The sequence below is a fragment of the Fomitiporia mediterranea genome (assembly GCF_000271605.1).
Source record: "Fomitiporia mediterranea MF3/22 unplaced genomic scaffold FOMMEscaffold_1, whole genome shotgun sequence".
NCBI classification, from domain to species: Eukaryota; Fungi; Basidiomycota; class Agaricomycetes; order Hymenochaetales; family Hymenochaetaceae; genus Fomitiporia; species Fomitiporia mediterranea.
In genome coordinates, this window is record NW_006760386.1 from 5,069,555 (window position 1) to 5,080,524 (window position 10,970).

General features: G+C 43.9%; 3 protein-coding genes across 3 annotated transcripts; all 3 read left to right on the forward strand.

The window, feature by feature from the left end:
* Positions 1–1,671: 1,671 nt before the first annotated feature.
* Positions 1,672–4,967, forward strand: FOMMEDRAFT_150760 (uncharacterized protein; the record flags this gene model as incomplete). Its single annotated transcript, XM_007261976.1, has 8 exons — positions 1,672–1,684; positions 1,735–1,812; positions 1,867–2,065; positions 2,128–2,738; positions 2,827–4,232; positions 4,299–4,353; positions 4,392–4,580; positions 4,753–4,967. The coding sequence occupies 8 exons, from the start codon at positions 1,672–1,674 to the stop codon at positions 4,965–4,967; spliced, it is 2,766 nt and encodes a 921-aa protein (XP_007262038.1).
* A 413-nt stretch (positions 4,968–5,380) lies between these two features.
* On the forward strand, positions 5,381–6,242 carry FOMMEDRAFT_150761 (uncharacterized protein; the record flags this gene model as incomplete). Its single annotated transcript, XM_007261977.1, has 3 exons — positions 5,381–5,545; positions 5,949–6,105; positions 6,166–6,242. The coding sequence occupies 3 exons, from the start codon at positions 5,381–5,383 to the stop codon at positions 6,240–6,242; spliced, it is 399 nt and encodes a 132-aa protein (XP_007262039.1).
* A 1,913-nt stretch (positions 6,243–8,155) lies between these two features.
* Positions 8,156–10,275, forward strand: FOMMEDRAFT_150762 (uncharacterized protein; the record flags this gene model as incomplete). The annotated part of the gene is made up of 4 exons (XM_007261978.1): positions 8,156–8,234; positions 8,293–8,463; positions 8,515–8,740; positions 8,799–10,275. 4 exons carry the CDS (start codon positions 8,156–8,158, stop codon positions 10,273–10,275), a joined length of 1,953 nt encoding a protein of 650 aa, XP_007262040.1.
* Between the last annotated feature and the right edge of the window lie 695 nt (positions 10,276–10,970).

Consider the following 10,970-nt stretch of genomic DNA (forward strand, 5'->3'; position numbering starts at 1 on the left):
ACTCCCTTCACTGTTGTTCCCATGAAGTAGAGCTGGCTAATCCTTTAGACCGATGCTACACTGGTTTGTGTCTTCTATTAATCTACTAACACTAGTTTGTGTCTTCTTGTATCCTAAATTAATCTTCTAATGACTCCTTTACTGTATTATTATGTCTTCTATACTTCCTCTCATACTTCTAATGACTCCTTATAAGTCCTCCTGACTAGTTATACTGTGTAAACTGTGTAATACTTTTCTCATAAAGTAGAGCTCTCTATTGTTCCTATGACTCTGTCTGACTCAACCTGTACTTCCTGTACACTAGTTTGTAATACACTTTTCTCATAAGGTAGAGTATTATGACTTCTAATGACTCCTTATAACTTCTGTAATATAAAAGGCTGTACTTCTGTACTACCCCTAGAACTTACAACCAAAGTTCTAGACTGTCTTGTGTACACTCTAGAACTGACAACTAATGTTCTAAATCTTTCTCTAAGTCTTCTTCAATAGACTTAGTTTAGGAGACAATTATCCTTATTAACTTCTAGCCTTATCTTTATGCTTCTGTATTCAATCATAGAACTTACAACCAAAGTTCTAGATTGTCTCATGTATTCCTCATGTTGTCCTCATGTAGTCCTCATGTTTATGACTTCATTACTTTCCCATCTATATGAGCAAAGTGTATAAAGGAGACTACTTTCTTGTAGTCTCTCCTCAGAGCTCTCAGTTCCCTTTCCTTCACTAGTACTAGTCCTCCTCAAGCATAGAGCTTCAGAGTATTAGCTCTAGCTCTTTCCTAGCTTTAATAGTCCTTTGTCTTTGTACAAAGTGTTCCTAGCTAGTTATATAGTAAGTAAGTATAATATTTTCCTTTTATCTCTTCAGGTTTTCTCCTAGTCTTTTCCTTTATACTTCTTACTCTAGACACTATACTCTTTCCAGATCCCCTCTCTATACAAGCATTCTAAATGACTTGTCTTTGGTTAAGGTTATTAAGTAATACTGTGCTAGAGTATGTATTTAACCTTAGAGAGATAAAGACCTTGTCCTCAGGTTTTGTTACCTTTTCCTAACTGACTTAGTACCTACTCCTTCCTGTCCCCTCTCTCTGCTGATGGATTGATCACCCATTAGTAATGATTAGAGGTTAATAATACTGAGCTGGAGTTCTTACTAAGCAGGACAACAAAGGTAGCCTAGTTGATCTGGCCAATCTCTAGACTTGTAACTAATAGAGTTTTGTATATAAACTACTCAGTCCCAAGTCTTGAGTTAAGCTTTTCCAAACTTAGTTACTGTATTTTACAATTCCTAACAATAGTAGTGAGTAGGGCTGTAAATGAACAAGGAAAAGCCATCATCAAAGGTGATTCTATAAACTATTAGTTTTGGATTTTTACTTATTTACTTCTTATAGAGTTTTTGGATAAAAAATTTCAGCCTAATATGAAAATTCCTCTTGCTGACAGGAAGGATTGTATTTCTAAAGTGAAGAAGGCTGGAAATGACTGGTTTCAGGCAAGGAATTTGAACTACTATGTAACTAAAAGGCAGGAAGAGATAGATTCTGTATGTCAATGTTCTGAAGAAGAAATTTGTAAGCATTGTTGCTACTGTGCTATCTAGAACTATACTTAATAGTTGGTTTTTCAGTGTTCAGTACTATTCCTAAGGATATACAAGATGTTATCTGACAGTTGTGCACACTAAATGTAGCAGAGCTGAAGGACTTACTCTTTCATGTAGCTAAACAGAATCACGTTCAGATTGATGACATTCAGGAGTATTCCGACTGGCTTCAAGAGGAGACAGATAATGAGGATAGTGAGCAATTTCCCTCTATTTAAAGAATGATACTAAATAATTTCTTTAAAACAGGCTCAACATCAGACTCCTTCTCGGACATTCCTGGAGATATAAAGGAGAAGCGGCTGAAGCATCTGTTGAGGATGAATCCAACTGCAAGCGAGCGGATCAGGAAGATATGGGCAAGTAGGCTTAAAACGAAGCAGGGGTTGGCTCTGTGGTATCTGAGGCAGTTGGAGGAGGATGGTGTCGGTGGAGGTGAGAGGAGCAGGTGTGCCTTTGATTTCATTAGACGACAAGCACGTTTTCCTGATTGGTACTACTTTCTAAAAGTCGAAGGCAATTGGCACACACTACTGCAGCTATATTGTGTCCACCTCCACAAGGCTCGGCATTCTCTGTACCCAGGCATCAAGCACCATCCACAACACACTCAGCATGCTTAGAGCAAGACGTGCATGATAACTTGTGTTGTCCTACACAGCCTATGCATGCACTGGGACCTCAGGTGCGGATCGACAGGCCAAGCGAGGATAAGCACACTGCTGGTACAACTAGATTGCTTCCTAGCACAGTGGAAACAATACTGTCTACACTCGTGCCGCAAGCGCAAGCTCAGTTACATTCATTATCCCTTGCGAAAGACGGAGGCAGTGGTACAAGGCATCCTGAAACATTTACACACATCCCGGACATTCAGAGGCAGAGTCATACTTCCATCAAGGATGAGCGTAGCGCTGGTGTTGCTAAATTGAATGCACCTACAATAGGCTTATCGGGTCCCATAACTGCCCACCCAATACAGTCTCAGACACACTCGGTATCCCAGGCACGAGATGGGCATGATATTGCGAGACGCTCTACAATGATCGTTCAAACACCAGAGGTCCGGCAGCAGAAAAATATTACCAGCAGCAAGGATAAGCACACGACTGGTGCTGCTGGTGTGCATCTGTCCGTAACCAGCCCAAGTGTTGCCTATACCTGTACCTCATGCACAATCTCGGATGCATTTGCTACATTCGGTGCAAGGTGGACCGGTCGGTTTAAGGCCTTCTTTGGCGCTTTGGAAAGGAGGCCATAGTCCCAGCGAGGGTAGACATAGTGTCAGCTCTATTGGATTGCATCCACCCGCATCAGACCCAAATTCTAGGCACTGTCTCCAAATACTGTCTCAGACACACTCAGTGTCACCAGTTCGAGATGGACACAACAATTCGAAGCATTCCACGCCACTCGCCTGTAGATCAGAGGTTCATATGCAGATGCACAGTTCAAGGAAGAATGAGCACAGTGTAGGTGCTGCTGGATTGCATCTACCTGTACCAGAGTCAGTGTGGCCTATACCTGTGAACAGAGTACAGTCTCGGACGAATTTGTTACCACTAATGCGAGATGGACGCGACATCGCGGGTTGCTCGACAGCTCTTGTCCGTATGCCGGATGTTCAGCAGCAGACCAATATTACGAGTTGGCATGAGTACAGAGCTGGTGCTGCTGGATCGCATCCACTCGCATCAGATTCAAAGAATAAGCACCGTTTCCAAGTACTGCCTCAGACACAGTCGGTGTTCCCTGTGCGGGATGGACACAATGAAGCGAGGCGTTCAACGACACTTGTCTGTATCCCAGAAATTCAGCAGCAGCGCAACATCACCAGCGAGAACGAGCGCAGCATTAGTGCTGCTAGATTGCATCTACCTACACCTGGCTCGGCATTGCCTATATCTGCACTCCAAGTACAGTCTCAGACGAATTCGATTTTACCAATGCGAGACGGACGCGACAACGTTACTAGCAAGGATGTGCGCAGCGTTGATACTGCTAGATTGCACGTGCCAACACCAGGCACAGTGCTACCTAGAACTGTACCCCGAGCACAGTCCCAGACACACGCAGTATCGCCGATGCGCAATAGTACTAGGAAACCCATGATCATGGTGACAGAGATACAAGAGCGTGCCGTCTCACCCGGGATTCCATATGACCCATCGTCTTTCAAGAAACCTCGTCCTGGCACGCCTTGTAATTCTGGAGACTCGCCCACTGAGCAAGACTTGCTCTATCCCTCAGAGGAGCTACCCGAGTCAACAGAAAGCGCCAATGACCTGCACACGAATGTGCAAGATGCGCGTGTGCAAGGTCATGAGGCAGGTGATAAAAAAGGATATGTACAATCCTGTATCCCAAGGAAACGTGTGTATGAAGAAGTAACGAACAATATTAATGATCGAGTCGGGGCTGTCGGAAGTCGAACACTGAGCCAGCACGAGGAGCCTACATCACCAGGTACCGCCCAAGAGGATCTAGCCGGTGTAGTCAGACAGGAGGGCCTAGTCAGGGATGAGATAGAAAGGCCAGCAAGTGCTGTGACAAGCAGCAGCGAGGCTGCGACGAGGACTAGTACCAGCCATGCCATCTTGAACAAGGAAAACGAGGTGAGCTGTCTCTAAAGTAATATGGGAATTACTGAAGTCACATATTCGTTTATTGCCACGAAACAGCCTACAGTAGTAGATGGACACAGAAATTGTTCTGGAGCTGCACAAGGAGAAACTAGTGCTTTCAAAGACATGTTGACGCCGAACCTACACCAGAGTATACTACGTCAGGTCTGCAGCAATCACGTGAAGGTTTGTCCAAGGATAGCGACCGCAGGGCTAGGGACTGGCGCGGATTCTATCCACGGATCCGCACCGCGGATAGCTTAACCGCGGATGGAATTTCCACGGCTACCGCAGTTTCCGCACATATCCGCAAGAACAGCCAGTTAATTTGTGGCCCTAGTAGATATCAACAGTTGTTGCTTATATAATTCCTATGTAATTATGTGTGATGAGTTACAAATGTGACAAAGGTCACCCAAATTTATTAAAATGGCTTAGATTTTTGATCGGCTGGGCTAGGCGCTCAACCACAGCTACTGCGGTAGCCGTGGGAATTTCAACCGCGGATAAGCTTATCCGCGGTTGTTGTTGCGGTCAACGGTGACGGATGCCGCGCCAGTCCCTACGCAGGGCATGGAGACACAAGTTGAAGGCAGTATGGACGCTGACCTAGAGCTGCCTCCGAGGAATATGCGTGAGGTGCTCACATTCATGGAGAAGCATGAGGGCCCTCTGGAAAACCTGCTCTCAATCGGAGAGCGGGTCAAGGCAGAAATGAGGAAGTAAAATGGGCATTGCATTCTCGAAAAGAGTAAAAGTAAAAATGATTGTAGTACGCGACAATGTAATCTAATTCTCATTGTGTTTTCTTTGCTTTTACTTGTATGACGGCCACAACGTTCGCGGTAAGAGAGTGCAAGTGAAGAAAGCCATTGATGTATGGAATCGATCAAGCAAAATGAATCACAATCACGTGATCAGCGTGACAAGTCAGTCGGAGTCTGACGTTATTACTTACACTGAAAAGACAAGCAAAACATGAGGATCTCGTCCACTAGTCTGACACCATGAATGTTTCAATGCTTTTTACAGACTGCCTATGTGACCTGGCTCATTTCTACTGTATGCATGTTGATATCAGGCCAGAAAGTCTCTCCAACCCAAAAGAGACCGACATTGAGCGATTGCCAATTGAATAGATGTCCACGGAAGCTTGTCGTGATATAAACCCGGTTGATGCACTCATCAGCGTTTCTGAGACGATTTTAGGTCAGCAAGAGGTACCAAGCGGGTTTAATGGAGATCTTGAGAGGCTTTACCGGAGACAATGCAGAAATGGCGAGGTCATCCAAGGACAGATGGATGTGAGTACAAAACTCAAATTCAGAGATGGAAGTCAATTTTTTCTCATATTTTGTTAATGTCTATGCCGTGCGTTCTTAGATGAAGACCCTAGCAACGTTAAGAACAATCAGTGCAGAACTCAATTCCCTACTATAATTCATCGCGAGTGTGCACCACCCGAAATGTTTCAGTCAAAGGTGGACTAAAAGATTTCTGTACTCAACGGCGATAAGGAGCCGGTCGATGCCAAGGGTCCAAAAATATTCAAGGAAGCCGAGAGGAAGTACAGTACCTCAGCCCAAGTTTACGAGGCTTCACAATAAACTTAGATCGACCAGCGAGATCATACGGTCAGAAAGTGATATATAAAGTTGGTGCGATGGAGTAACACACAACGTTTTCATTTCTGAATCGTCTCCTCAGACATGCTTGTACATGGGTTCGTACGAAGCACGATGGCTTGCATTGATTTGCCATACGAATTGTGTCTTCTTCCGACTTCATAGTCGCAATGTAAGAATGGTGCCATTCCTCACCTGTTCGACTGTCGAACAGCAAGAAAATACTACCAGACTATTCCGTACATTATAGAGGGTATTATTGTATGTCACAACGAATATTAATGTTTCATCCAATGTAGATATGCAGGCGCAGCTAGTGAAAGTTCCGGAGGAGGATAAAAAGGCTACGGCGAGGCATCTCTCACCAGGAGGGTGAAGCAAGGGAACAAGGGGAGAACAGCTACATACACATTCCTTGGCAAGGAAAATCCATCTGCTACCTTTCTCTTCCAGTTTGTCATTTGATATATGTTGATTCTTCCAGTTACAGATCACCTGGTCGAAAATCCCTGCGTCGAGTAGTAACCTCCTCCTCGGATTCAAGGCTACTGCGGAAGATGACGATTTTTGACCCTGGTCAATGGTGTTATCAATGGTATTATTCGATTGCATGTCTGGCATGGCATTAACAGGGATCAACAGGGACTGATTACGAAACAGTACCTGAAGGCGATGAACATGATTGAGCAGTGGAACAACGGAGATATAAAATAGAGTCGGTTGGGGAAGGTAGGACGGGGATAGAGAAGGGTTATGCTTAGGGTATCTCAACAAATTGACATGTATCGCTGTATCGAACGGGTATCTCTGGTGTCTCCAGAGGTCGTACCACATTTGTTTGGCCTTTCGAGACGGAGCGAACACTGGCGTTAGTCGTGGATTATGCAGTGTAAAGCTCAGTCATAATGGAGATTGGCCAGACTTGTCGAATACTAATTGCAGCTTCGATCTTGATGAACATTGTTGCAGATATAATTCTAATAAAGTGATATTTCTACTCTGTGAGTCTGTGAGCTTGGAGTCCATCAAAGTGTTTTGTCGTTCCGAAGTGTTTGAATCGAAGCCTCGCACTCCGGGCCGCCTGCTCACCTCTAGATAGCATGATGGCCATTCCGACAATGTGACATGTGTGCAAATTAGGCAAATGTTGAGATTGACGAACGTGAATGTTGAACGCCAAGTTCCAATTGCAGCAAACACGTGTTAGTTGACGTTTTCGAAGCCATCGAAGGAAGGCTTCCTAAGCCGCCACGATGCTCAAGAAAGAAGACTTGCCCATCTTGACTGGAAAATACTTTGACCAAGAGAAATCGAAGCAGCTGTTGTGTTCTGACGTGTATCATGTGCAGCAAGTACTCATACCAGCTGTGCCTACAAAATACAAGTTTCCTTAATCAGTTCACCTCTCTATTTCATCTCTTTTCACTCCATTGGTTAGATCGTCTTATTATAGTTTTCTTGTTTTCCAGACTAAAACTAGTATATCACTATCCCTTATTCTATGTAAGCAGAAACGAACAGAAGCTGTGTCTTAAAATAGAAGGATGTATACCAAACTCATTCGATCCGATAAATTAAAGGTGTAGAATGGAAAAGAAAGTCCATATGGAGTACTTAGATTCTGATATGAGATTAAGGAAGGCACAGGGCTTAAATGTGTCGCAGATCTGGATTTAAGTTCATTAGATTTGTCTCAGATCTCTCACAGTGTAAATACTATAAGAAAACAAGACTTTGCCAGCACAGCCCAGTTCTCAACCCTCTCCCTCTCTACCAACTAACACAGGAGGCAGATTCCCATTCTGTCACCCTAGGAATTTATTACAAAATTCAAAAGCTCTCACCTGATTGGCTGAAAATACATTCTGAAACAATTTTCTCCAGACCTCAGAATCGGTTTTTGCCTCTGGTGTAATCTTTATCGCCCCCTTATTCTCACACTCCCACTTTCTAATCCAAGTGCCTTTAAAGCTTAAAGCGTCTGCCTTCACTAAATATATTTATAATTCTTTCAAAACCAAATTTCCACTTTAATTTTCTCTCCTAAATGTCTTCTCAATCTATTTCAGCTTCCAGTTCTACTCGAGTAAGAAGGACTCTGAATGGGAAAGGAAGAGACATTATTGAAGGTAATTTTTGTCGTTATACCCATTTCGGCCTTCTACTTATTTTGCTTTTTTAATTACAGGTTTTTTAGATGTACATTTTCAGCCCAACAAACCAATTCCTCTTAGATTAAGGAAGGCTTGCGTCAATGACGTGGTCAAAGCTGGAAATGACTGGTTTCAGATGCCAAATTTGGTCTATTATATTAATAAAAGGCAGAAGGAACTGGTTCCTCTACACCAACCTTCCGAGGAAGACATCTGTAAGTACTTTTCTGCTATACTCATGGCCGAGAGAATACTTATCTGTTGAGTTTTCAGTGTTCGGCTCCATTCCTAAAAACGTTAGAGACGTTCTTCGACAGTTAACTGCTTCGAAGGCAGCCAACTCGGAGGAGATGCTTTTTCGCGTGGCAAAGGAGAATCACATACAGATCGATGAGATTCTGTTGTATTGTGAATGGCTTCAGGCAGAGAGATACAACGGGCATGGTTAGCAATTTCCTCTATTAAAATATACACTGGACATTTATTCGATAATAGGCTTGGCGTCGGCCCCATTCTCGGAGATTCCTGAAGAGATAAAGGAGACGCTGAAGAGTCTGTTGAGAATGAATCCGACAGCAAATGAGACAATTAGGAAGATATGGGCAAGTCGATTCACAAGCCGGATCATGGTGAAGCAGGAGGTGGTTCTCTCGTATCTCAAGCATTTGGAGGAGGATGGAGTTGGTGGTGGTGACAAAGGCCAGTCCAGCTTAAGTGACAGGTACGTCTTTAATTTTCTTAGACGACGAACACGCTTTCTTAATCGGAGGTACATTTAGTAGTAGAAAGCAATTGACACGCACTACGACGGTTGCACTGCATTCATCAACCCAGGGCTCGGCATTCCCTGGCGTCGCGCCCCAAGAGCAATCTCGGAAGCATTCATCACCCTCGGTGCGAGATGGACGCGATATCGCGAGCCGTTCTACAATGCCTGTCCACACACCCGGGGCTCAGCACCACCACCATATTTCTATCAAGCATGGACACAACGGCAACGTTGCTGAATCGCATCCGACCATTTTAGTCTCAACGTCGTCTACACTTGTTCACGATGCGCGACCTCGGACACATTCACTATCACCAGTGCGAGATGGACATGACTACGCGAGGCGCTCTGCGACACTTGTTAACTCACCAGAGGCCAGGCAGCAGAACCATATTACCGGCAATGACGAGCATATCACTGGTGCTGCCAGATCTAGAGTGAAGCTACCCACACCAATCTCGGTGTTGTCTGGGTCTGTACCGGTAGGCCAAGTACAATCTCGCACGAACTCAGTATCTCTGCTATCCCCACTACAAGATGGACCTGACGATACGAGGCGTTCTGCGACGCTTGTTCGCACCCCGGATATGCAGCATCAGACCCAAATGGCAGGCGAGGACAAGAATGGCGCTGGCATCTATAATCCGACAACTGCATTGACGGAGATACGAGAGCATCCCGTTTTACCCCAGACTCCGCATTCCCCGCCGGTTTTTGAGACTGTTTTTCCTGTCACGTCCTGTAATTCTAGAGACTCGCTCACCTCTGAGCAAGTCTTGCTCTGTCCGTCGGGGGAACTACGCAAGCCGACCCAAAACGTTGAGGATCAGCACGCGAATGTGCAGGCTGCAATTACACCGGAGTCTGGACTAGGTAATGAAGGACATGTACAGCCCCGTGTTCCGCTGATGTGTGTGCATGGAGAAGATGTAACGAATAATGACCGAGTCGAGAATGTCGGAGATCGAGCACAGAGCCGATGGGACAAAACTACAGGGCCTATCCGAGAGAATCCAATCAGTACCGTCAGACTGGAGGTGCCATCCGATGATATGAATGGACGAGAAACGAGCACTGCCGGGATCACTAACGAGGCTGCAATGAGGACTAGTACCGTCTGTGCAGTCCTGAACATGGAAAACGAGGTGAGTCCGGTCAATCGTGATCCTGGGAAATATTCATGCAATATCGCAAACCAGGCGGTAAGAACGAATAAGTTTGGCAGTGAGTCCCACACTGGAGACGAAGAGGGGAGCGAGCTCAAAGGCATGGACGTTGCACCAGAGAGATCAAAACAGTCACGTGATGATCCACCGGAACCAAGCGACCCGAGCAAGGAGACACACGATGAAGCCAGAATGGATATCGATCTGGAGCCGCCTCCGAGGAATATGCGTGAGCTGATCGCATGGATAGAGAAGCGTGAGGGCCCTCTGGACAACCTGCTCTTGATTGGGGAGCAGATCAAGGCAGGGATGAAGAAATAAAATCATACATGGTCATTACTTTCTTGACAGGGGTAAAAATTAGAATGAATTATGGTATACAACACTGTCAATCATAATTGAGTTCTTCTTTGCTGTAAACCTGGATGAAGGCCACAATGTCTACAACAGCAGAGTGGGGGTGTGGATTACTGGATGGATAAAGGGAAAGGAAACATATTAAGCAATTCAACATTTTTTCCCTTGAAAATAATATATTATACTGTGGTTTTATATCAGAGATCTTTAAATTATAATGTTGTAAGAAACTATAAATTAATTTTGTAATTCTTATAAAGAAAAATGTTAAAATAAATTTAAAATTCTTTAAATGTGAGTATACAGTAGGCATTCACTAGGCAAGTAGTGAGTACTTAGTGAGCATTCAGTAAGTATACAGTAGATGAGTAGTAAGTATTTACTGAGTAATTTATTGTCTTATATATTTATTATTTCTTTGTTTCTTTTCCAAACCTTTTAATACTCTCTCTAATATAAAAACTAATTATTTTATATAGTAATTCTTTAGCTTTTTTCCACTCTTCTGTCTTGTTTTCTTCTTGTTTCTAGTATGTATAAAATCTGTCTTTATTAGCTTGGAATATAATTAGTTAAAGAGGTGCAAGTTTTATTCACAACATTTATTTTTACCTTACATTTGCACAGACTCTAATGTACTATCAATTCTCCTTTCCTCC